Here is a 27548-nt window from a genome sequence, read left to right as displayed (position 1 = left end):
GGGATGATTTGTTGTCTATTCATGTATTCCACAGCTGCAGGGTACGTCAAGTTGTTTGTGGAGCTTTAATCCGCTGCTTCTGAGGCTGCTGGGAGAGATTTCCCTTTCTCTTCTTTGGTCTCACAGCTCCCAGGGGCTCAGCTTTGGATTTGGCCCCTCCTCTGTGTGTAGGTCGCTGGAGGGCGTCTGTTCTTCGCTCAGACAGGACAGGGTTAAAGTAGCAGCTGATTCGGGGACTCTGGCTCACTCAGGTTCGGGGGGAGGGAGGGACAGGGAGTGTGGGGCGAGCCTGCGGTGGCAGAGGCCAGCATGATGTCGCACCAGCCTGAGACGCGCCGTGCGTTCTTCCGGGGGAGTTGTCCCTGGATCCCGGGACCCTGGCAGTGGCGGGCTCCACAGGCTCCCCGGAAGGGGGGTGTGTAGTGATCTGTGCCCGCACACAGACTTCTTGTTGGCGGCGGCAGCAGCCTTAGAGTCTCATGCCCGTCTCTGGAGTCCGCGCTTTTAGCCCCGGCTCGAGCCCGTCTCTGGAGCTCCTTTAAGCAGCGCTCTTAATCCCTTCTCCTTGCACACCAGGAAACAAAGAGGGAGGAAAAAGTCTCTTGCCTCTTCGGCAGGTCCAGACTTTTCCCCGGACTCCCTCCTGGCTAGCTGTGCTGCACCAACCCCCTGCAGGCTGTGTTCATGCCGCCAACCCCAGTCCTCTCCCAGCGCTCCGACTGAAGCCCGAGCCTCAGCTCCAGGCCCTGCTCGCTCAGGTGGGTGAGCAGACAAGCCTCTCGGGCTGGTGAGTGCCAGTTGGCACCGATCCATTGTGCGGGAATCTCTCCGCTTTGCCCTCCGCACCCCTGTTGCTGTGCTCTCCTCCACGGCTCTGAAGCTTCCCCCTCCGCCACCCGCAGTCTCTGCCCGCGAAGGGGTTTCCTAGTGTGTGGAAACCTTTCCTCCTTCACAGCTCCCTCCCACTGGTGCAGGTCCCGTCCCTATCCTTTTGTCTCTGTTTATTCTTTTTTCTTTTGCCCTACCCAGGTACGTGGGGGGGTTTCTTGCCTTTTGGGAGGTCTGAGGTCTTCTGCCAGTGTTCAGAAGGTGTTCTGTAGGAGTTGTTCCACGTGTAGATGTATTTCTGGTGTATCTGTGGGAAGAAAGGTGATCTCTGCGTCTGACTCTTCCGCCATCTTCCAGAAGCCCTGTATTTCTTTTGTTTTTCTTTTTTTTGCTTGCAGGTTTTCTTTCATTTATTTATTTTTTATTTTTTTGGCCATGCCCCGGGGCATGTGGGATCTTAGTTCCCCCACCAGGGATCGAACCTGCACCCCCTGCATTGGAAGCACGGAGTCTTAACCACTGGACTGCCAGGGAAGTCCCCAGATTCTTTTATTTCTTGATTATGAGGTCACTATTAGCACTATCAGTAAAGTTGTGGGAAGACTAGTGTAGACTACAAAGGATTAAGAGAGTGGGAGAGTGAAGAGCGGTTTGATCAGAGAAGATGAGAGGAAGGAGAGTAGTTTGAGGGAATGGCCGAAACAAGGAAGTGATATATTTTACCATTTTACTATGGAAGCTTTCAAATATGTAAATAAAGAGTAGTATAACGAAACCCATATACCTATCAACATTCTGCTATTCTTTTTTATTTCCCCACCATATTTTTTTCTGGAGTATTATTTTAACCTTTTTATTTTGAACTGATTTTAGACATACAGAAAAATTGCAAAAATGGTACAGAGAGTTCCTGTATACCCCTCACCCAGCTTCCTCTAGTGTTAACATTGTATATAACCATAGTACAGTGATCAGAACCAGGAAGTTAACATTGGTACAACACTATTAAACTACAGATCTTATTTGAATTTTATCAGGATTTCCACGAATGTCCTTTTTTGTTCCAGGATCTTATCCAGGATCTCACATTGCATTTAGCTGTTATTTTTCCTTAGTTTCCTTCAGTTTGTAATCGTTCTTCAGTCTTTCCTTGTCTTTCATAATCTTTTGTGAGTGTTTTAAAGCAAATCTGAGACATATCACTTTACCCATAATACTTCAGTATGTTTCCCTAATAGGTAAGGACTTTTGTTTTGTTATCACACATAACATAATAATAATCACTCCTTAATATCATCTAATCTCTATTCACCTCCCAATTTTCTAAAAAAAAAAAATGTGTTTTTACAATTTGTCCAAATCGGGATCCAAACAAGGTCAACAAATTGCATTTGGTTAGTAAGTCTCTCTTTTCTCTAAAGGAACATTTCTTTTCCTTTGTTTGTTTGTTTTTTTAAAAATTTATTTTATTTTTGGCTGTGTTGGGTTTTTGTTGCTGCATGCAGGCTTTAGTTGCGGCGAGCAGGGGCTACTCTTTGTTGCAGTACACAGGCTTCTCATTGCGGTGGCTTCTTTTGTTGTGAGCATGGGCTCTAGGCGCGTGGGCTTCAGTAGTTGTGGCACGCAGGCTCAGTAGGTGTGTGGCTTGTGCAGGCTCAGTAGTTGTGGTGCATGGGCTTAGTTGCTCTGCGGCATGTGGGATCTTCCCAGACCAGGGCTGAAACCCGTGTCCCTTGTGTTGGCAGGTGGATTCTTAACCACTGAGCCACCAGGAAAGTCCCAATAAGTCTCTTTTAATATATGTGTTCTCTTTTTAATGTAATTTATTTGTTTAAATTCAGTCATTTCTCTTGTAGAATTCTCCACTTTCTGTATTTGGCTGATTGTATCCTTGTGGTATTTTTAGTATGTGCCTCTGTCCACATATTGCCTGTAAACTTTAAGATCCAGAGGCTTGATTATATTTAGATTCATTTTGGCCTGGGGAGGGGAGGCAAAAAGGAAAAAGAACTTAGATGGTCCCTAAAATTAGGAATTTTTTGTTTATTTTTTAACTTTTTATTAAGAAAAATTTCAAACACACAAAAGTAGAATGGTAATGTGGACCCTCAGGTACCCAACCTTCAATAATAATTACCAGTTTATGGCCAATCTTCTTTCTTCTATAGCCCTACCCGCTTTTCTCTATACTATTTTGAAGCAAATCCCCAGCATCATTACATTAGTAAATATTTGATATGTATCTCTAAAAGATAAGGATTCTGTTTTTAAAGAACATAACCACAATATCATTAGTACATCTAAAAAATCAATAATTCCCTAATATCAAATATCTTGTCGGTGTTCAAATTTCCAGTTATCTCCTAAATGTTATATTTTTATAATTTAAAGTCTGGCCCACTACCTATTTTTGTAAATAAGGTTTCATTGGAACACAGCCAAACATAATTTTTTTTTGCAGTACGCAGGCCTCCCACTGCCGTGGCCCCTCCCGCCGCGGAGCACAGGCTCTGGACGCGCAGGCCCAGCGGCCATGGCTCACGGGCCCAGCCACTCCGCGGCACGTGGGATCCTCCCAGACCAGGGCACGAACCTGTGCCCCCCGCATCGGCAGGCGGACCCCCAACCACTGCGCCACCAGGGAAGCCCCCAAACATAATTTTTTATGTATTGTCTTTGATTGCTTTCATGCTACAGTGGCAGAGTTGAGCAACTGCAACAGAAACCATTTGGCTCTCAAAACCTAAAATATTTACTATTTGGGTCCTTCACAGAAGAAGTTTGGTGACCTCTGCTTTAGGCAGTCATCTTTTAGAATAATTAAAAATAAAATATTTTTTATATTTACCATCATTTAAACCACTTCTGGTTATCTTCATTTCCTTGTGTAAATCCAAATCTCCTTCTGATATCATATTCCTTTCTGAAGATCATACTTTAACATTTCTTATAGTGCATGTTTCAGCTTTTGCTCATCTGAAAAATGTCATTGTTTTGCCTTCATTTTTAATAGCTATTTTTGCTGGGTTTAGAATTCTGGGTTGACAGTTTTATTTGTTCAGCACTCTAAAGGTGTGTCCATTTTCTTCTGCCTTGTGTAGTTTTGGGTGAGATGTCTGTTACCTGTTTCCTCTGATTGCAATGTCTTTTTTCTCTGGCAGACTTTAAGGTTTTCCTCTTTATCTTTGGTTTTCAGTAGTGTGAATGTGTTTAGGTTTGTGGATTTTTGCTTTTGTCTTTAGGTATTTATCTTTTTTAATATAATTTTTATTTATTTTTTAAAATTTTATTTATTTATTTATTTGGCTGTGTTGGGTCTTCGTTTCTGTGCGAGGGCTTTCTCTAGTTGTGGTGAGCGGGGGCCACTCTTCATCGCAGTGCACGGACCTCTCACTGTCGCAGCCTCTCTTGTTGCGGGGCACAGGCTCCAGATGCGCAGGCTCAGTAGTTGTGGCTCACGGGCCTAGTTGCTCCGCGGCATGTGGGATCTTCCCAGACCAGGGCTCGAACCCGTGTCCCCTGCATTGGCAGGCAGATTCTCAACCACTGCGCCACCAGGGAAGCCCGAGGTATTTATCTTGATTGGGGTTTTCTGGGCTTGGATCTGTCATTTGATGTCTTCGTTATTTTTGGAAAACAATTCAGTTGTTACCTTTTCAAATATTTTTTTCAGATCCATTATCTTTCTCCTCTTGTGGGATTTCAGTAATATACAAATTAGACTGTTTAATATCGACCCACAGTTCTTGTATGCTCTGTTCTGTTTTGGGGTGTTCTTTTTTGTTATTTTCTAGTTTTATTGAGATATTATTGGCATATAACATTGTACAAGTTTAAGATGTACAATGATTTTTTTTTTTTTTTTTTTTTTTTTTTTTTGCGGTACACGGGCCTCTCACTGTTGTGGCCTCTCCCGCTGTGGAGCACAGGCTCTGGACGCGCAGGCTTAGTGGCCATGGCTCACGGGCCTAGCCACTCCGCGGCATGTGGGATCTTCCTGGACCGGCGCATGAACCCGTGTCCCCTGCATCGGCAGGCGGACTCTCAACCACTGTGCCACCAGGGAAGCCCCAATACAATGATTTGATGTGTGTAATTTTAAATTTTCTAACTCTTCTTGTTTTGTTTTTGTTTAGATAATTTTCACTGACCTATCACCGATTTCTTTATTTGGCTCTGTTGAGTCTGCTGGTAAGGCTGTCAAAGGCATTCTTCATCTGTTACTGTATTCACTTACTTCTAGCATTGCCATTTGACTCTTACAGTTTCCATCTCTTGGCAGAAATTCATCATCATTCATGCATGTATCTTTTCTACTAGAGCCTTTTTTAACTTTTTAATTGTATTCATGGTAAATTTTTCTTCTGAAATTCTAACATCTGGGTCACCTCAGAGTCTGGTTTAATTGCTTTGTCTTGTAACAGAAGGTTGTTTGCCTCTGTGTGTGTGTGTGTGTGTGTGTGTGTGTGTGTGTGTGTGTGTGTGTGTATGGGGAAGGGGTAATTTTTTTATTGATCACTGGCCATCGTGTATAACAGTAGAGACTGCCTGGAAATGGCACATCTTTTCTGCTAAGTTGTTACTATGGGGGTTAAGTTAATATAGTAAGGAGTTGAACTGTATTTGGGTTTTGTACTTGCTATGGGAACCTTCAATGCATCATCAGCTTCAAATTCCTCCCCTATTACCTTGTGCTTAGGGTGGGCACTAGGTTTTCCCAGTGTTTTTCTTAATGTTCCTCCTCCATGCTTAGTTTTCTGTATTCCCTTTGCCCCTGCATAAGATAGTTGGTTTCTCTCCAAGTTCTAGCCCCTCCCTTAGCACTAGACTGCTATTGCTTGTTGTTGCATACTTGCTAGCCTTGTGGTGGGTACCTGGGAGGTGGAGATTCTTTGTTGTTTTGGTCCAGCCTCTGCCTTAGGTAGGTCATATGTCCCTGAGTCTTCCTGGGTGAGACTTTCTCAGTGATCCTGTCTCTCCCCCAGCTGAAGGGAGACTCTAATAGTCTGGCCTCAGGATGATTTCCCACCCCTCCTCCAGGAGTAGTGAGGTTTGTCTTTCCCCTTTCCCCAGCCACAGTGGGTTTTCACCTGTGCTCTGGAGACAACAGAGTTTGCTGATCTTCCCCCAGCAGCTTTAAGTCTCTTTTTCTGTAGGGGAGAAGGGTCTGAGCCGGTCTCTGTGCTTTTCTCAGAAGAGGCAGCTACTCCCCTTACACCTGGACCAATGGAAGTCTGTGGAGAAGAGCCTGCAAGTGGGTGTGAATGCCTCCTGTGTCTAATGTTTCCAGGGACACTGTACTCTCACACTAGTCAACACTTGGTCTTTAGCAATTCATTTTTAAATTTTAGCTGAATTCTTAATCATCTGTGTGATGCCCCGTGTTGTTGTCTTCTCGTGCTTTGCTACAGATGAGCCAGTGCTCATGTCCCATCTCTTCTTGGAAGTAAGTGCCTGTCTTTCCTTAGATTTCATTCATGCTGCTTGGTTGCCCTACAACCTCAGCTCTCTGATGGGTTCAAGGAAAGTTATGATTTTGTAGTTAGTCTAGCTTTTTCTCATTGTTCTAGTGGATGAGATGCTCATTCCAGCTTTCTACATCCTAATTGGAAGTCAAATTACAGTGTTGTAAAGTCACTTGAAATAGTTGCTCTCTGTGTGGTTGTGTATTTAATTCAGTAGGTTCATTTGTTTCATTTTTCTTTCAGTTTTTGGGACTGCTTTTAAATTTTAATTTTGTCTCATAATTCTGTGAAGTTATTTATATGATTTCAAGTTATATATACAGAACAATGTGTGTTCCAAGAAGACTAACTTCTCTACTTGTTTCCTCCACCTTATTCCCTCCTTTCCTAATTAGGAAGCCTCTTTTAAAAAAAATCTATGACATTTCTTACATTACATGTGACAGGTCACATTACATGACTTATTTCTTATATTTAAAAGATATTCAGATATGTATATATATATTTGTACCCCCTCTTTTCTCAGATAAATGGTAGCATGTATACAGACTTTCCTCCACATTATTTTTTAATTTAACACTCCATAATAGTTCTTTAGAGATATACCCATTCCTTCTTACAGCTGCATAGCACTCCATTATGTGGACATACCATGCTTTATTCAACTGGTTCTCTGTTGATGGGCATTTGGGCTATTCTCAGGTTTTTCGCTTTTACAGGTAGTGTTGTAATGAAGAGCCTTGTGTGTGTGTTTGTGTGTGTGTGTGTATATATATATATATATATATATATATATGACTTTTTGTATTTTTACCACTTTAGACTCCTAAAAGTGGTGAGCAATCCATATGTAAATTTACTGGATATTGCCAGATTAATCTTCAATAGGGCCTAGTACCATTTTACCTCCCCAGCAGCAGTGTGTGAGTGCTTTTACCCCTCAGCTTCACTTGCAGAATGTGTGGTCAAACTTGGATTTTTGCCGGTCTAACAGGTGAAGAATTTTCAAGTAGCTTTAATTTGCATTTCCTTATTAAGAGTGTGATTGAGAAGCTGCTTTTCATAAGTTCTTTGAACAACCTTATTCTTCCTAAAATTTTAGTATACTGTCTTGTATTTCATTTACCTGTAACTATTGCCCACTAAACATTGGGCCAAAAACCATATGAGAAGGGATTGCTTCTGTTTTCTTAGGAACTTGAAGATTCTAGAGTTTCAGTCACAGTAATCAAATTTGGCATATGAACGTAAGAGTTTAAAAGTTTGCAATCTTGCAGTTCACTTTGGAAATGTTATTTGATCTGTGGTTGCCAGTAATCTGGTAAAAAGAGTATAAATAATGATGTGTTTTGCTATTTCCATGTTCTTCCCAGTTTCCCTTTAGATTTCACATAATGCTCCAGTTTTAGCCAGCATAATGCTCTGTTTTAGCCAGCAGAGGCCACTGGAGCCCACTAAGGAGCAGAAGTGCAACAGAATTGTGGCTGTGCTAAGATGTGATCACTGAAATGTCACTAAAAGTTCTGCAATCTTACTAGCTTCTATCCTGTTAAGATTTCATGCTTGACAGCTCATGCAGCTCAATATCAAAAAAAACAAATAACCCAATCCAAAAATGGGCAGAAGACCTAAATAGACATTTTTTCAAAGAAGACATATAGATTGCCAACAAACACATGAAAAGATGCTCAACATCACTAATCATTAGAGAAATGCAAATGAAAACCACAATGAGGTATCATCTCATACTGGTCAGAATTGCCGTCATCAACAAATCTAGAAACAATAAATGCTGGAGAGGGTGTGCAGAAAAGGGAACCCTCCTGCACTGTTGGTGGGAATGAAAATTGATACAGCCACTGTGGAAAACAGTATAGAGGTTCCTTAAAAAACTACAAATAGAACTACCATATGACCCAGCAATCCCACTACTGGGCATATACCCTGAGAAAACTATAATTCAAAAAGAGACATGCACCCCAATGTTCATTGCAGCACTATTTACAATAGCCAGGACATGGAAGGAACCTAAATGTCCTTCGACAGATGAATGGATAAAGAAGATGTGGCACATATATACAATGGAATGTTACTCAGCCATAAAAAGGAGTGAAATTGAGTTATTTGTAATGAGGTGGATGGACCTAGAGCCTGTCATACAGAGTGAAGTAAGAAAGAGAAAAGCAAATACCGTATGCTAACACATATATGGAATCTAAAAAAACGGTACTGATGAACCTAGTGGCAGGATGGGAATAAAGACGCAGACAGAGAACGGACTTGAGGACACGGGTGTGGGGGATGGGGAAGCTGGGACAAAGTGAAAGAGTAGCATCGATGTATATACACTACCAAATGTAAAATAGATAGCTAGTGGGAAGCTGCTGTATAGCACAGGGAGATCAGCTTGATGCTTTGTGATGACCTAGAGGGGTGGGATAGGAGGGTGGGAGAGAGGCTTAAGAGGGAGGGGATATGAGGATATATGTATACATATAGCTGATTCACTTCGTTGTACAGCAGAAACTAACACAACATTGTAAAGCAATTATACTCTGATAAAGATATAAAAAAAAGATTTCATGCTTGAAAGAAACCAGATATTTGAGGGCAAGAAAGTCTATGCCATTTACTTTATAATTTTTTCCATTGTTTGCCATCTCCTTCTTTAAGTTAAAAGAAATAAGCGTTTGAGAATTTTAGCTAACTGCATTTTTCGATGTCTGGTGAGCTAACACCTTATTTTAAAAACTGTATAAAACCCTACAAAAAGACATGGTCCTGCTCTCTGGGAAATGATGATGTCTTTGGGGGAATCCTACAGTTTATTACAGGCTTTAAATTTTTGTCCCTAATTCTTCTCAGTTTGCAGGCCTTTCAGATATATCTATCTCACAAGACATCCCTGTGGAAGGAGAAATCACCATTCCCATGAGATCTCGCATTCGGGAATTTGACAGCTCCACACTGAATGAATCTGTTCAGAATACCATTGTAAGTTAGACAAGTTGAGAGGACTTCTGTTCAGTGTCATGGGGCTAAATAGCTAATAGCACTTTGTAATATTTTTGATTGGTTCACTGGTTTTCAGTGTATTTTATTTATTGAAATTTAAGGTTCTCCCCTAGAGAATAATTTGGTACAGCCTTTTTGGAAAGCAGTTTGGCTGTAATGGATATTAAGGAACTTAAAATGTCCAATCCTTTTGAGGTGATAATTCCCACTTCTCTAGGTATAGTATAAGGAAAAAAAATTTTTAATACAAAAGTATTTAAAAAAATACAGAAAAATGTTTATACAAAGATGTTTGTTACAGCAATATTTATAATGGGAGAAAGTTGCAAAGAAGAGTAATCGGTTAAGTAAATTATGTTACATCTATGTGGTAGAATGGTAAACAACCATTAAAAGTCATGTTTACAAAGAACTATTAATGACATGAAGAAATTTCTAAATTAGGACAGAATTACCTCAACTATAATTTGAGAGGATATGTTTATATGACTGCACCCTTCTTTAAATGTCTTGATTTTTTAAAATCTGGCTTCTAGGATTCATTTGCCAGAATGTATGGGAATGTTGAAAATTAATTGACTTTACACATTGTGAAGAATGTGTTAGCTTGGGAGCAGGCTGATTGCCCCTTGTGACCTCATCATGTATGAACTGAAAGTTAGGTGCTGTGTTTTGCAGAGCAGATTTTACTAGTGCTATTATTTTCGTTTCTTTAAGTAACATATTAGGAGGGCTATGTTTCTCTTCTGTGGAGTTTAAAAACTCAAAACAGAACTGATGAATGTGGTAAAGAGTTAGATGTTGGCTTAAGGAGTTAATAGGAAAAGTTAATAGAAAAAGGAGTTAATAGAAAAACCCCACCTCTCTGGTTTGTTTGTATAGTGAAGGAATTAAACTGGAGTTATAGCTCTAAAATTCAATGAAGGGCTCCCAGGAGATTGAAATAAAAGAAATTTTAGCAAATTAAGTGAGGGGGCTGCTTGGCAACCTTGGTCATCACAGTACAAGTTGTTTATATCTTTCAGATGCGTGATCTAAAAGCTGTTGGGAAAAAATTCATGCATGTTTTGTACCCAAGGAAAAGCAATACTCTTTTGAGAGATTGTAAGTATATAAGGATTTTGAGGCTTTGCTGTTTCTCATCATACATTATCATAAGTATTTTATAAGGCAAAGGCTCTGTGGTAATAAAACTGATGTCATTTTGCAGGATGAAAAAATACATAAATGAAGTTTTTGAAAAAAGTTAAAAATTTAGGATGGAATTTCAGAGATTGGAAGATTTTGCTGAATATATTGTCCTCATCAATAAATATAGACTGTATATTTTCACCTGCTATAATAGACGCTGCAAAGAATATTTCTGGAAGTGGCAAAAACATAGGGACTTTGTTCAACCAAAGAGCTAATGATTTCCAAGGGAAAGGCAAAATGTGTAAATGTTAAATTAGAATAATAGCTAATACCCATTAAAGGTTTAACAAATTAATAGTACTTTATTGACATTTCCATTTTCAGAATGATCATTTAGTCTGTTGACTGCTTTCTTTAGGAGTTCCAAAACAGTGTTTGCAGAAAATTTTGCTGTTATTTAGAATTTATTCTTAAAATTGTTAGACCTTTTCTTTTCAAGCATTCTTGGTTTTTCTTAGTACCCTTTGTCAGAAAAAAATTGAATCTATTGTTTGAGAGTAGTAACAATGATGTTGTACATGAGTGTACCTTCTATTTTGGCAGCATTTCAGCTGTAATATAAGGATGTCAAATATGTGGCAAATGTGCCATCACTGTGTGGCAATTGGATGCAGCGTCAGAATCTTTTTCAACATAGTACATTGTGGGTTGAAGCTGACACATGATTTGCTACAGCTCGTATGTAGTGGAAAGAGCATGGGCAAATCAGTGTTTGAATAGTGTGTGATCTTGGATAAGACAGTTAACTTTTCTGAGGTTGAAGTTTCTTCCTCAGAAAAGCTGTCTTATCCAATTAGATACCAATTCAGATCCATTAGGATGGTTATTGTCAAAGAAACAGACAATAACAAGTGTTGGTGAGGATGTGGAGAAATTGGAACCCTTGTGCATTGCTGGTGGGAATGTAAAATGGCACAGCCACTGTGTAAAACAACATGGTGGTTCCTCAAAAAATTACCACATAATTTTATAGTATATAAAATTTATAGTATAGAACTACCACATGATTCATTCAGCACGTCTCCTTCTGGGTATATACCCAAAAGAATTGAAAGCAGGGACTCAAACAGTTATTTGCACCTGTGTTCATAGCAGCAGGTGAAAACAACTCTTACGTCTATCAGTGGATGGATGGGTAAACAAAGTGTGTTATATACACCATGGTGTATGCCATATATGAATGGGTTATTATCCTTAAAAAGGAGTGAAATTCCTGATACATGCTACAACTTGGATGAACCTTGAAGACATTATGCTAAGTAAAATAAGCCATACACAAAAGGACATACATGATTCCACTTATGTTAGGTACCTAGAGTAGTCAGATTTATAGAGAAAAAAAGTTAAATGATGGTTGTCAGGGACTGAGGGGGTATTGAGGAGTTATTGTTTAATGGGTTGGAGTTTCAGTTTGGGAGAAGAAAAAGTTCTGGAGATGGATGGTGTGTTGCTTGCACAACAGTGAATATACTCCGTGCCTGTACAGTTAAAAGTGACTAAAATGGTAAATTTTGTGTTTTATGTATTTCACAAGAATAAGAATAGTTTTAAAATACTGTTATGAATCTTTTACAAATTAAAAACAGTCTTCACTGCATTATAAAAACAGCGTATTAATGTCAGTTGTACTTGAATTCAGCTTTTCAGTTGATAAATTTTAACAATTTATTGCTTATTTAATTAACAATAGTTTATTAGAGTGTTAGGATTATGGTTTTTCTTTTTTTACATCTTTAACAAACTTTCCACAGTGGTGTCAAAATTACTTATTTAAAAAAAAGACGTAAGTATGTACATATGCACACTTCTTTCACATAAAGTTATGTACAAGTGAGGTTAAAGTTAGAAGTGGTATATGTACCTTTTTTCATATTACTTGAGGAAGATAATTGTGCTTTAAGCTGTATGTTACTGAACTGTTGGTTTATTAATCACCCAACAGCTATTGATTGAGAACCACAGTGATTAGACCTAATGTTGACAGAGCCTTTATAGTTTTCAAAAAGTTTTCATGTTGTTTGTTAACATTTAACCCTATGAAATTACCAGTGCTGGGCTGTTTTTCACCTATAAGAACAGCAATTCTATGCTAGTTCAATGTAGTAATTATGAAAGGGAAACAGTATTGCAGAGTGGAAAGGACTTTGTAGTAGGAATCAGAAGATTCTGGTTTTGGTTCTAGGTTCTGGTCCCACACCCACACTTAACTGTTTACGGAAACTTGGGCATGTCACTTCTTCCCAGCTTTGTTTTTCATATTTGTGAGGTGAACCTGATTATACTTGCCTTGTCTAATGTAGTCTCAGATAGGTAAAGTGACTTGGCTTTAGTCTTCTTTTTGGTGGTGCAGGGTAGGGCACTTATGTCTTTTGACTCCTTGCTCGTTGGTCTTTAACTGTAGCATGCTGGAATGTGGCTTAGTAGGTGGGGAGAGGGGTGATTTGTGGGATGTGAAGTGAACAAAACTTAAAGGATATATGAAGAAGGGCATTCAGAATTAGGGAGCAGGGAGGGTCAGCAGAGGGATAGCAGAGGTCGGAAGGCTTGGGCAGACAGGGAGAGCCTTGATGTCTGAATTCCAAGAGTGGGAGATGTACATATTGGAATAAAGACAGAAAACACTACATGGTTGTGTCTTAACAGTCTTCTGTCTTTTCTTGTAGGGGATTTATGGGGCCCTTTGATCCTTTGTGTGACGCTTGCATTGTAAGTACTTATATTTCCTTTCTTTGTCATTTGAGATAGATTAGATTTTTTTCATGGAGTTTCAAAATTGAAGGGGATTTTGACTGAATATTTCATTTAGGACTTCTATGACATATTGTACTCCTTATGTATTTAAATCTAAAAAGTCAAGTAGTTTTCTAGATCAATTCAAAGAGTGATGGAATTTAAAGATGTGAAAATTATGCCCACCTTCATTTACCAATGACTTCTTATCCTGTTTTAGCCATTTCTGTTCAACATTTATTCACACTCATGTACCTCATTAAGCTAAGTGAATTAAGTATCTGTAGGTTTAAGCACTGTTTATTTGCAAACATAATTCTTTAAAAATTTACTAAAAGTATAAGTGAGAATAAATTAGAGTAGAAGTGGTAGAGTTCAAAGCAAGATCATGTTTCAAAGTGTTATGTTTTCCGTATGCATTGTATGTAAAGGGAAAGGACAGAAGAAGGAAAGCAAAGTTCCGCTGGAGAGGGGAATATAACCACTGGTAGAGTGGAAAAAATACTGCACTAGGATTCAGTTCCGAGTTCTCATCCTAACTTTGCTATCAGCAGAGTGACTTTCGGCCACTAATAACCAAAATTTGTATAATGATTTTTCTTAGCTTACAGAAAACTTTTAAATACCTTCTCTTATCCTCATGACAAGAAGTGAATATTTTTCCTCTTTTGATGAACAAGCTCAGGTTCAAAGAGATTGAGGACTGAACCAAGGTCAAATATTCAGTGGTAGACCTGGAATTCAACCTCAGGTTTCCTTGACTGCCCATTCTCTACCTCTGCAATTATTACACATCTCTTCCCACGTAACCTCTCTGGGTCTCCTTTTCCATATCTATAAAAGGAGATGGTTGAGGGTCCTTTCCAGGCCGAACCTTTCATGATTTTAAATTCAAGTTTCTTACTGGCTTCTTTACCCATTTTTAAATGTAAGTCAAGCACATGGTAATCTAGGTAAAAACGTGGAGTGCTCTATCTTATGCCTTTAATAACCATATCAAGGGAAACAATCCAGTGCCTTGATGAAAGGGTTTATATTAGAAGCTCTGAGCATATACTTTCTTAGTTTTGAAAGATTAACCTTAGAGATTATGGAGTTTAATACCACTTATTTGCAGAGAAGAAAATTGGAGTCCCAGAACATCAAGTGATCTGCTCCAGTTTCCATATCTAGTGACAGAATTAGGATCAATATCTGAGTCTCCTGCCTTCCAGGCCAGTTAATGTTCTTTCTATCATACCATGCTGAAGCAATAGGAGTTCCAGACAACAAGTGATGAGGACCAGCATTCTTTGCACTGGATTGTCAGGACTTGGAATAGAGCATGCAGAACCATAGAATACAAAAGCCTGTACTGGCACATAGCATAGCAGGACAAGACTTACTGTGTGACTTCTCTATACTTTGTAATAAGAGGTTGTGAGTTTGATGTTACTTATTCTGTTACTGGAAAAAAATGACACAGAGTACAAGTGTTCTGAGTCCAAAATTCAAAGCAGTTTACATCTGTAAAATTTTTAGAGAGGATATAAGTGACTGTTCAATTACTCAGTTTCAAAGTAAAGCCTTTTCTTGATAATCTGTATGTTTTGATTTTAAAAAATCAACAACTAAATAGGTTTATAGACTGCTTCCATTTTTAAATGCCAGAACTAGAACCTTAACCCAAGGATTACAAATTCAAATGTGTACATGCATGCATTGCGAATTGGTTACCAGAAGCCCTTGTGAAGGAATCTGCTGCTGTGTCAACTGCACCCAATTGTTGCCATGTAGGAATGCAGGTCCAGTGTTGGAAACTCTTATGATTTTTCAAGAAAATCCAGAAATACCTCCCAATTTTAAAATAACATCAACTTGAATTTAAGACCATTTTAAGTATTGTATAGACCAACAACCTCATGTCTGTGAGCCATATTTAGCCCTTCAGTTTATACCCTCTGCTTAACTAAAAAAGGTCTTCGGTAATCCATTTAAGCATTCCCATGAGGTCAAATGGAGCACCTCTTGTAGTCCTGAGGCATTTGGAATTTGAAATAAGGGATATACTTCAGGCATTTTACTTTTGTACAGCCTACATATTATAGATCTTCAGGTGAGGTTTAGGGCAGCTCCCTGATTCAAAGTTTGAGAACCCATGCTGTAACTTTGTTGCTCTAAATAAAAGACTAGGCAATTCTCATGCCATTTCCTTGTCACAGAATGCTTCAGAGAGGCTCTGTAGATAGCGAAAAAGATGGAGGGCCCCAGTTTGCAGAAGTGTTTGTCATTGTCTGGTTTGGTGCAGTTACCATCACCCTCAACTCAAAACTTCTTGGAGGAAACATGTGAGTATTATTAAAATGCATCCCTTTTCCCTTGCCAGGTTGCATATCTTAGATTTTTAAGGAAGTCTGGCTAGTTATATATTTTTCAAAAAGAAAAATCAAAATAAATGAGAGCCAAAAAGAAGGTTCTCTTAAAACCACTGAACAGAGATAACCTAGTTGAATTAAATTACCTTAAATTATCTGGGGTCCTTTGATAAGCTTCAGTGCTCTCGCTCCAGCCCCTGAAATCATAGGCAGAATTTTTTGTGTTAGAAGATTATGTCTGTCTTTGGGAACAGATGGTCCATAGTTTTCAACAAATTCTGAAATAGGTCTGTAAACCACAAAAGATTAAGAAACACCATTCTTAGAGGTTCAGTGGGAGAAGGAGGTCTCTAGGAATTAGAGCAGATCATCTAGATACTAGATGGCTGACTCTTAAGGAGTTTAAGCAGAGAGGAGGAGAGTATGGGGAGAGCAAAACTAAAGCACATGTTTAATACAGAGGCCTATCCTTATAAAATCAACATTAGGGTATAGGTATTATGTATCTGAAGGAAGGTAATGATCCATGATACATAGAAATCTGTGTAATAAACTGTATCATGATACAGATCAGCTATATTTATGATCTTTATGGATGTATGTTGTTTTTTAGATCTTTTTTTCAGAGCCTCTGTGTGCTGGGTTACTGTATACTTCCCCTGACGGTGGCAATGCTGGTTTGCCGGCTGGTACTTTTGACCGAGCCAGGACCAATAAACTTCATGGTCCGGCTTTTTGTGGTGATCGTGATGTTTGCCTGGTCTATAGTAGGTAAGAACGTACTTATCTCTACAGTAACAGAGCAGACCGAAACATGAGTTAGAGATGAAGATCAGATGAGGAGGAGTGTAACTTACAAGTTACATATGAGTGATATGATTCTTGCCAGTGTCATCCATAGAACCGTCTTCTCTCAGTAGGGATAATGTTCATCTTATCTGAGTTGGCTATCTGGACTTCCGAGATGTGGAGAGTCACGTCTTTTTTTCTTTTCAATCCTTAAATAGTGGATAGGGTTGAAAAAGGAGATTACACTAGACCTAGCTTAGTCCTGGCATATAGGAGGCATAGGTGACTTGAGAAATGGCTTGAGCCTTTTCCTGACAAATTAATCATAATAATAGCCAGCATTTACCAATTGCTTACTGTAGGCCAGGCACTGTCATAAGTACTTCATACATATTATCTCATTTAACCCTCACAACAACCCTAATAAATAAAAAAAGTTATTATTGGTCCCATCTTTATAGATGAGGAACAGACCCAGAGAGGTTAAGCAACTTGCCCTAGGACACATAACTAGTGAATAGGGGAATCAAGTTTCAAACCCAACCAGATCACATACCTGTTTAGAAATGTACTATACTACCTCCCAGTATAGGTTGGTAAGTATCATAGTACTTGTCTGCTTCAGTAGAAAATTCTGCTAAAGATTAGTGAGAGCCTGTAGCAGTGGCAATGAATGCTATTTGCTCATTGTTTGTACTTTCCTAAAATTCTCTTAAAATTCCACCTTAAACTGGAAGTGTTCACTAGCTTCTTTTTAATGGGATAGACAGACTGCCTAATATTTTTATGTGCAATAACATCTCTTTGGAACATGGTTAAAAGCCAAGAAGTAATCCAAAAGTAAGGTCTGAGAATGCCAGAATTGATATTCCAAGGATTGTATTAAGCTTGGGTGCTTTAACTACCCATGGAAGAGCCCCTCATTCCCTCACTTAGAGTCTGATAATTTACCGTACATGTAGTTCTGAATAACTTAGTTATCAAGTGTCCAGGCCCACAGTGGTTCAGCAAGTAGAATCTTAGATGAGAGAGAAGTTCCTGTAATTCAGCAAATATGTACTAAACACAGACTGTGTGTCAGGCATTGTGCTAGGCATGGTCTCTATCCTCCGAGTTCACAATCTAGGCATAAAAGTTTTCCAGGTGGGCAATGGAAGTCTATGCAGTGTATAGTGGAGACACAGAAGAGGTAAGTGGGCAGTTCTACCTGGGGTGGCAGGATACCAGATGGTTGTTCAGGAAAGGTTTCCTTGAAGGGTGATTATCGATGAGTAAAAAGATGAGTATATGTTTCCTGGATGGACAAGAGGATTGGCATCTAAAAGAGCTGATAACTTATTAAGAACAAGTACTCAAAAAACACAGCAGTGTGAAGCCATTTGCCATAGGAGTTTTGTAAGCCTATTTAGCACAGTTCAGTAACTTCTCAGAAAAGGGTAAGAAACCCCTTTTAGAAAGGTTTCCATCTTAAATGGTTGAAACCTTTCCAAGCTTTCATACTTGAAACAGGTAGCCCTCAGCTGTCCAGAAAACTATGCTGCCAAATGCCTTTTTCTCTGAGGATCACAAATGTAACTGAACTTATAGTATATAATTCTGTGTCCCAGACTATGTCAGGCCCCTTCAAGTTTAGTAAATGTTAGTAGTTGTGACAGTCTTACTGTATTAAATATTCCTTTTTGTTGTCTTGTTTTGCTTTGTTTAGCCTCTACAGCTTTCCTTGCTGATAGCCAGCCTCCAAACCGCAAAGCCCTTGCTGTTTATCCTGTTTTCTTGTTTTACTTTGTCATCAGTTGGATGATTCTCACCTTCACTCCTCAGTAAATCAGGAAATGGAAATTAAAAACCAGGGAATTCAAAGCTCATTTCAAAGATGCAATTCACCGTGGAGTTTTGCCTTTGGCCCTCTTTTGTCTAATTTTGGAGGTATTTGGTAACTGGGTATACGAGGAGATTAAAAGGAAACCATAAAGCACCGTCACCGTTTTTGTAAGGAACTGATGTTTGAAAGGCCGTCCTTTCCTTCTTAATGTTATTTCTTTAAAATATGTGTGCATAGTACACACAGTATAATGCCTCCTTAAGGCATGATGGGGTCACTGTGGTCCATTTGGGTGACAACCAATGACTTGGGAAGCACATGGATACATCCTGCAAGTTGAATAGAGTTGGTAACTATATTTTCAGTTTTGAGAATACCAGTTCAGGTGCAGCTCTTAAACATATTGCCTTATGACTATTAGAATATGCCTCTCTTTTCATAAATAATAAGGGATAGTCTATTTTACTTCTCTTAAGCTTAAAAAGACAATGAGAGAGGTTGGGAAAGGGGTACATAGATGTGGGAGGAGAAAACATCTAAGCAAAATTCAGATTTTGACTAGAGAAAATTCTGCACTTGCTTAAAAAAAAGCAAAGGACATCTAAAACATAGGCTTTTTTAGTCTTTCTGTATAGTCACCTTTCTGCCATGCTTAATAGCAGCTCAGTGACACTCTTAATTTTTTTAACATCTTTATTGGAGTATAATTGCTTTACAATGGTGTGTTAGTTTCTGCTTTATGACAAAGTGAATCAGTTATACATATACATATGTTCCCATATCTCTTCCCTCTTGCGTCTGTCTCCCTCCCTCCCACCCTCCCTATCCCACCCCTCTAGGTGGTCACAAACCACCGAGCTGATCTCCATGTGCTATGCGGCTGCTTCCCACTAGCTATCTATTTTACGTTTGGTAGTGTATATATGTCCATGCCACTCTGACTTTGTCACAGCTTACCCTTTCCCCTCCCCATATCCTCAGGTCCATTCTCTAGTAGGTCTGTGTCTTTATTCCCGTCTTACCCCTAGGTTCTTCATGACCTTTTTTTTTTTCTTGGATTCCATATATATGTGTTAGCATACAGTATTTGTTTTTCTCTTTCTGACTTACTTCACTCTGTATGACAGACTCTAGGTCCATCCACCTCACTACAAATAACTCAATTTCGTTTCTTTCTATGCCTGGACACTCTTAATTTTTAATCTTACTTCCCAGTTCTGCATATGCAAGCTAAGGTGTTAGCAGTCAACTTGTAATTTTCCTTTGACTGAAGCTCTCAGTGGACCAATGATTGAACTTACCCAAGTAGAAGACCTCAGAAATTTAGATTGGTAGGTCCCTAATGCATATTATCATGTGGGCAGCTTCTCTTAAGGGTAGAATGAGGCAGTTTGGATACAGCATAGCTGTAAGGAATTTCTTGCTATTCTGTGTAGTCTGACCTCTAACTAAAAAGTAAAGCTAAATCAAAGGCTGCATTTAACCATGTAAACATGGAGGGATTTAGTGTTCTAATGGCTGATTTCACAGAACAACTAGATGCTTAAGAGCATGAGGTAGGATGAGTTGAGTTTACAGCTGCCGCCTTTTCATAGTGGGCTTAGCAGTTTTTTCATTAGGTGTGTTTTTCGGGTTGGGGATAGCAGTTTGTTTTCTTGGTTTTAGACTTTATTTGTAAAGCCAATTAGCTCTCCTTTAGAGAAGTACTTTTTTGCACATGTGCACCTACTTGTATTCTCAGCTATTTATGCACACAAGTGTGAAGGCTTTTCAGGGAGCAGAGTGTCTGGGACAGGCTGATTCTGAGCTAATCAGGGTTCTTTTAAGGTAATATGAGCTGCTGCCTTCTATAAATTGCACAGTGAAAAACTCTTAATAGACAAAGATTAGGAGTCAGGCAGAAAACATTCATTGTAAATATAGTTACTTATAAAAATAGGAATTTCTTATTCCACATCTTTTCTTTATCATGGAGTTTAAATATTTATTCACTGGTATTTAAAGATGACCTATGCATAGATATATAATTTTTAAAATATACTTTCTCCATCCCCAGATTAACCAAATGAACAATACTAGGACAAATGAGTACTTGGAATGATATTCAATTACAGAGCATTACAAAATTGGTCCCCTCTGTCTCAGCATTGTCTAGATATTTTGGTTATGTATTTGTATTTGTTTCAATTTCCCTTTTAAATTTCAAAATAAACCCTGTTAGGACAAAGCCAATGTTTCAGTCTTGATAAATAAAATATTTTGAAACTGGTTCTGATTTTAAAATTGGTCCTAAATTATCATCCATTTCCATTGTCTGAAAGTTTCTAACTTCCCACTAAAAACATCTCTTCCAAAGTTGTTTTGTAATCTATCCCAATGATTATAATGTAAAATTAAAGAAATAATCATGCTTCTCAAAAGGGAATTAAATCTTCACTGAATTTTACTCAGGCTAAATATTTGGTCAGAAATTCCTAAGGCCACAACTTTGGTGGGGTTTGTGTGTGTGTGAGGGGGGTATTATACATATTGGGTGTTAAGGCAACTTGTTCTGTGTTTTAATCTGTTGCTTTTGGGTGACTTAGGGAATGGTTTTATTTGATTTAAATGAAGGCGGGTAAGATGGAGATTTAATTATCTTTCTGAAAATGGTCAATTTGAGGGTATAAATAAATATTTTCTTAATATATTCAAAAAAGTGCATTGCTTTCTGTCACAGAAGACCTGAGTATCTGGAAGTTGTAACCCTCAACACAGCTTTCCCTGATTTGCTGCAGAGGCACGTGGCTAATTATAGAAAGGAAGACTAGAAGGGAAGGGGACTCCAGCAAAGGAAACCCTGTTCCGGGAATTGGAAGGTTTCACGCTTTAGATGAAATTCAAGCATGTGATGTGCATTACTGCCATCGTGGCTTATCACTTGCTGCTCCTGCTTCTGAGATTGAGACTCCGTTGTCATATTCTTTAGCAATAGGAAAGGTGAAGACTGGATTTAATTGCTGTTCAGATTATAAATACTCAATTGATATGAACATCTTTTTTGCAGTGTAGTCTTAAAAGTCAATCATTAATCGTCAAGTCTTTTGCCTCTTAAGTGGCTTATTACATGAGTTGAGTTGTATCTTTTCATTGTGGGGATTTTCTTTTGGGCAAGGTGAGGGGGTCACAGGGCATGGGGCTAGTAAGCATTTTACTGTTTACTGTATTTGTCTTTTTATAAAGTGTCCCCCAAAATGTGATTAGAAGGCTGACAAGCCTATATTTGAAGGTTTAATTGTGTACGTTATATAATCTAAGTACTTACTGTATTTGAACTTCCTGTTTATTCCTGGAGATGAAAATGAAAATCTCCCATCATTTCCAATTCTTGGATAACATCAAGTCATTGAAATTTATCTAAGGCCTATCATGATATGATCAGACATCCATTGCATGCAGTTGTTTTATTCCAGAGTAAAATACTGAAATTGTGCTTCTTAATTAAACTGTTCATTTCTGAGACAATTTGGATAGAAATAAATGTGTGAATGTTAATGCATATATGTAAATTAGAAATACTTTTTTAGATTCATGGGCTTTTATTAAAAATAAAGAATTTCTAGGGATTTACTTAGGTCATAAGATGGCTAAATAATAATGTGACAATAATATTGCTACAAATAATAGCTAACATTTATTGGGCACTTACTGTGTGCCAGACACTACTCTATTTTTTTAAGAATTTTTTGTAACAGCTTTATTGGGATATACTTTACCATAAAATTCACCCTTTTAAAGTAATATACAATTCAGTGATTTTTCAGTATATTCACATAATTGTGCAACTATCACCACTGTCTCATTTTAGAACATTCCCATCACTTCACAAAGAAACCCCAAAGCCATTAGCAGTCATCCTCTTTTTCCCTTTTCCCCAGCCCCTGGCAACCATCAGTCTGCTTTCTGTCTCTGTGGATTTGGCCAGGCACTATTCTTAAGTGCTTTTTATGCATCTCCTCCAATCTTCAACATAAAGTGGTACAATCCTCATTTCACTGGTAGAAAATTGAGGCACAGAAAGGTTAAGTAAATTGTCCAAGGTTACACAGTGAATTGATATTTAAAATAGGAAAACACATTAGCTGAGATCATAGTAGGACACAGTTTTGAATTGCATTGTTATACGTATGAAATGAATACACCTCCTCCCCAGGGTATGTTCCCTGTTACTAGCCATTACAACGTACAGCTCACTGGAGGTCAATAACTCGTTTTTTTCTGAGTACTAGAATACTATATTAGCATCTGAGAAAGACACAGCGGTTATACATTGGGAAGAGTTAGGTTTGCTGCCCTCACTCCTCCTTGAGCCCCTTTTCTTTCCCCTCCTCCCACCACCAGACACATACACCCCTCCCCTTTTTCTCAAAGTCTTAAGAATCAAGCAGCTTCTGCCTCTTTCGTTTTAATTCTCCCAGTGGGATGGTTAACACATCAAAATTTAACGTGTCTATTCAGGTGTTTATAGTCATGGGATGCCACTGGTCACATGTAGTACCAGCTATATTCCTAAGACCTCAGAGAGCAGTAGTGTGAAAATAGAATGCCTTTCTATTTGGGTTAAACTAGGTGGGGTAAAGAAATAACACAGTAAATAAAGGCTTTGCCTTAATGAAGTCAGTGTTCCAGCCTGGTAGGAAGTGGCTACACGCTGCTCTTGTTCACTCTGTTCTCTTTTAGAGCCTCTGTATTCTGCACCATCTCTGCTGGTAATTTCTTGGTCCTCTTCGATGCTCTGTTTTAATCCTGATTTTTCCTATAAATAAAGAACCTGTGAAAAGAATAAATCTGTAAAATGATTTGTGAATATTAAATGTGCAAATAAAAAACACTGGAAAAGGAGAATTTGCACGTGCCGGTTCTTGTGCTGAAAGGCATGGGGATATTTCCTGCATACTGTTTTCAGATATATTGTCATCAGAAAATATTGAATGCTGTGTAGGATTGCACAGGTAGCAAGTTAGGAAGTCACATTTACTGAGCAAGTATTTACCAGATGCTATAATAGCCGTTTTATGAACAGTACTGCTCCCAGTGAATTTAAGGTTCTTGCCTTGTCGCAAAAGAATTCGGAGACAAGCAGGGAGTTAAGAAAGTAAAGTGAGGATTTATTTAAGCAAGAATACGCTCTCAGAGGGAGAGCAGACAAATGGGTGAGGAGCTGCTGCCCTGGGTTTCTCTGGCAAGCCGGTTATGAGGGGCATACAAATAAAGGGGCAGAGTATTCACTGGGGAAGGAGGGGTTTGGGGGTCGTATTCCCTGATTTTCATCCCAGCTCTATCTTCCTGAGGGGAGGAGGGATTTCTGTTCTTATTTGGCTTAGATCAGAAGTATCATGGTGTCAGTGCATGATGGGTACTTCTCATCTGTAAGGCTAATTTTATTGTAAGGAGAGCATAATGAGCAACAGGTCACATTCGGACATAGGAGGTTCCTGTCTTTCCCCACCTTTCTTTGTCTGCTTCCAGGACACTTATCACCCAAAACGTGTGGTTTACTGTCAGTCTGGAGGTTCCTGCTTTCTTAACATCTTTCTTGGGGTATAATTGCTCCACATTGGTGTGTTAGTTTCTGCTGTACAACAGAGTGAATCAGCTATACATATACATATATCTGCATATCTCCTCCCTCTTGCGTCTCCCTCCCACCCTCCCTATCCCACCCCTCTAGGTGGTCAAAAAGCACCGAGCTGATCTCCCTCTGCTATGCGGCTGCTTCCCACTAGCTAGCTATTTTACACTTGGTAGTATTTATAAGTCCATGCCACTCTCTCACTTCGTCCCAGCTTACCCTTCCCCCTCCCCGTGTCCTCAAGTCCATTCTCTACGTCTGCGTCTTTATTCCTGTCCTGCCCCTAGATTCTTCGGAACTATTTTTTTTTTGATTCCATATATATGTGTTAGCATACGGTATTTGTTTTTCTCTTTCTGACATACTTCACCCTGTATGACAGACTCTAGGTCCATCCATCTCACTACAGACAACTCAATTTTGTTTCTTTTTATGGTTGAGTAATCCATTGTATATATGTGCCACATCTTCTTTATCCATTCATCTGTTGATGAACACTTTGATTGCTTCCATGTCCTGGCTATTGTAAATAGTGCTGCAATGAACATTGTGGTACATGACTCCTTTTGAGTTATGGTTTTCTCAGGGTATATGCCCAGTAGTGGGATTGCTGGGTCATATGGTATTTCTATTTTTAGTTTTTTAAGGAACCTCCATACTGTTCTCCATAATGGCTGTATCAATTTACATTCCCACCAACAGTGCAAGAGGGTACCCTTTTCTCCACACCCTCTCCAACATTTGTTTGTAGATTTTTTGATGGTAGCCATTCTGAGTGGTGTGAGGTGATACCTCATTGTAGTTTTGATTTGCATTTCTCTAATGATTAGTGATGTTGAGCATTCTTTCATGTGTTTGTTTGCAATGTGTATATCTTCTTTGGAGAAATGTCTATGTAGGTCTTTGCCCATTTTGGGATTGGGTTGTTTGTTTTTTTAATATTGAGCTGCATGAGCTGCTTGTAAATTTTGGAGTTTAATCCCTTGTCAGTTGCTTCATTTGCAAATATTTTCTTCCATTCTGAGGGTTGTCTTTTGGTCTTGTTTATGGTTTCCTTTGCTGTGCAAAAGCTTTTAAGTTTCATTAAGTCCCATTTGTTTAATTTTATTTTTATTTCCACTTCTCTAGGAGGTGGGTCAAAAAGGATCTTGCTGTGATTTATGTCATAGAGTGTTCTGCCTATGTTTTCCTCTAAGAGTTTGATAGTGTCTGGCCTTACATTTAGGTCTTTAATCCATTTTGAGTTTATTTTTGTGTATGATGTTAGGGAGTATTCTAATTTCATTCTTTTCCATGTAGCTGTCCAGTTTTCCCAGCACCAATTATTGAAGAGGCTGTCTTTTCGCCATTGTATATTCTTGTGGTGTCTGCCCATGGACCCTCACTGTTTACAAGATGTGTGATTTCCTGCCATCAGGCCCCTGCCTCCATTTCTCTGCTCATATCTAGCTACTGCCTGCTGTAACATTCCCCTCTCAAGGAGTCTGGGACCCTTAAAATCTTTTAAGAGGCAGAGGGACCAACGGTCCATCTTATGTAACTGCTTCAAGCTGAGCATGGGTGTTGTCCCTACCTGTGGGTCCAGATCTCCTTACTATCTGTCAGAGATAGGGGTCTTGGGATTGTTGACAGAGGTGGAGAGTGGGGAGTAGAAGGAGGCAACAACTTTGTCCAGCAGGTGTTGATGGTCCCCTTTGTCAGGTGGGATGGGTTGGAATCCCTGGCGTAGCATCATTTGAAGCTGGAGTTGTTGCATTCTTGGGTCTGTGATGTTTCTTTGTCCTTTTTGAATAAAAGCTTCAGGTCCTGTAGAGGCTTGATCATCCATCTGGATTTGTTGCAGGAATGGGGACCCCTTCCAGGGCCTGACAGTGGGCTCGTCTAACACTCGGAAGTGAATTGTCCAAGGAGACACTGTGCTGACAAAGCAGGAGACTTTATTGGGAAGGGGCACTTGGGTGGAGACCAGGAAGGTAAGGGAACCCAGGAGGACTGCTCTTCCACGTGGCTCACAGTCTCAGGTTTTATGATGGTGGGGTTAGTTTTCAGGTTGTCTCTGGCCAGTCATTCTGACTCAGGGTCCTTCCTGGTGGCGCACACATCAGTCAGCAAAGCTGAATTCCAGCGAGGAGGATTCTGGGAGGTTGGTAGGACATATGGACTGGTGTCTCCTTTTGATGTTTCCCGAATTTTTCCTGTTGGTGGTGGCTTGTTAGTTCCATGTTCCTTACCAGGACCTCCTGTCATAAAATAACTCATGCAAATGGTTATTGTAGTGCTGGCCAGGGTGGGCGGTTTCAGTCAGTGTTTCCTCTAACAACTCCCACCTGAGACTTCATACTCAAGATACTTCTTGGGAATCGGGGCGGAGGTCTGTTTCTTTTGTAACTACTTCCTGCTGAGAGTGGGCATAGTCCTGCCTAGTAGAGTAGAAGTCTCTCTCCACCTGATCTAAATCGAGGTATTCTGTGCCTGAAACCAGCATTCACCCTTGTAGTAACAATTTAGCTTGAAACTGTTGGACCCTGTTGGAGATGAACCTTGTAAGCAGTTGAAACAGACAGGGGCCAAACAAGAGGCCTAACAGGATGGTCATCACCAGGCCCAGAAAAGGAAGGCAAAATTTGGGATGTGGACTGCAGGGTGTGTGACTTTCTTCTGATTGGTTTGTGGCATGGTAACTGGGTGGTGCTCCAGGAATCTTGTGCTCAGCCTGAAGTTACCATCCTCCACCTGAGTGGCGGCCCCAGTTCTGCAGAAGGACTCAAAGATATTGTTATTCATATTCCTTGAGGAGGAACCAGGACCCTGCCCCAAGGCTGCACCACCATTTGACTGCTCCTCCCGTTTCTGCATCCCTTCCCTTCCCTGATTAGAAACTGTTTGAATCTGCCCTTTGGAACTCAGGGAAGGTCTAGGAGGCTGAATGAAGTCTATATCCTACAAACAGGAAACAGGGGGCACAGAAAGGGTTTGTACTCTGGAGCCCCACAAAGTCCTGCTCAGTTTTAATTCAGGGAACTGGGCAACGACGGCTCTGGCATCTTCCTGTTAAAATGAGGCATAGTGCTGCCTCAGTTTGGAGAATAGACACTGAATTGGAAATATTTCTGAGTTCCAAGTCCTGGATCTTAGTCTCGTATGATTAAAATCTCAATCCCTTGGTCTGCCATTTTGGTGTAACAGACCAAATTAAAAGTAGTTGGAGGAGTGACAACTGGAATTTTAATAGACAAAATAAATCTCATTTCTTTTCAGGAGAGTAAGCCTGAAACCCAGTCTGGACCTGGCGCTTTGGGGAGCCTTGTAGCCAGGTGACCAGTTGTCTAGTTTTATCTAAGTAGGTTTTAACTTTTAATGTGGTATTTATACATAGATAACAAGTGCTATTGGTCATCATACATGTTTATTCTTTTTGTTAATGTATGATCTAAAACAATTTCATTGTCTAAAAATGTAATAGTTACAAGAGGACACCTTTAAAAAGTAAGGTTGCAGTTGACAGCTGCCAGCACACATTGTTTTGAGATTGGCTGGTGTCATCCAAGTCTGACACAGCTCAGAAAACTCAAGTTCTTAGCAATACAAGGACTTGACTTGTCTGAAATCACACCCATAGTGTCACCTGGTTATTTCCTTGGATGTCTGAACCACAGCTACTCCATTTTGACTTTCAGTTGCATTTCTCTCCTTAATGGCCAAAGCAGATGTCACTGTTAATGATTTTAGTGCTTTTTTAG

General features: G+C 39.5%; 1 protein-coding gene across 4 annotated transcripts in view; it reads left to right on the top strand.

The window, feature by feature from the left end:
- YIPF6 (Yip1 domain family member 6) overlaps positions 1-23075 on the top strand; it is a 34586-nt gene extending 11511 nt beyond the window's left edge. For 3 of the 4 annotated variants that reach the window (XM_060002471.1, XM_060002474.1, XM_069540365.1), the window contains exons 2-7: positions 9159-9287; positions 10334-10412; positions 13166-13208; positions 15434-15559; positions 16200-16357; positions 18081-23075. In XM_060002471.1, coding sequence (XP_059858454.1) covers positions 9159-9287; positions 10334-10412; positions 13166-13208; positions 15434-15559; positions 16200-16357; positions 18081-18199 — 654 coding nt within the window. In that variant the 3' untranslated portion in view covers positions 18200-23075. The remainder of the gene's footprint in view (positions 1-9158; positions 9288-10333; positions 10413-13165; positions 13209-15433; positions 15560-16199; positions 16358-18080) is intronic. The other variant, XM_060002472.1, reaches the window with a different exon arrangement.
- The last annotated feature ends 4473 nt before the right edge of the window (positions 23076-27548 follow it).

This window comes from Delphinus delphis, chromosome X (assembly GCF_949987515.2).
Source record: "Delphinus delphis chromosome X, mDelDel1.2, whole genome shotgun sequence".
Taxonomy (NCBI): Eukaryota; Metazoa; Chordata; class Mammalia; order Artiodactyla; family Delphinidae; genus Delphinus; species Delphinus delphis.
Note: the sequence above shows the minus strand (reverse complement) of the source record. Positions and strands in the feature narration are given on the sequence as shown.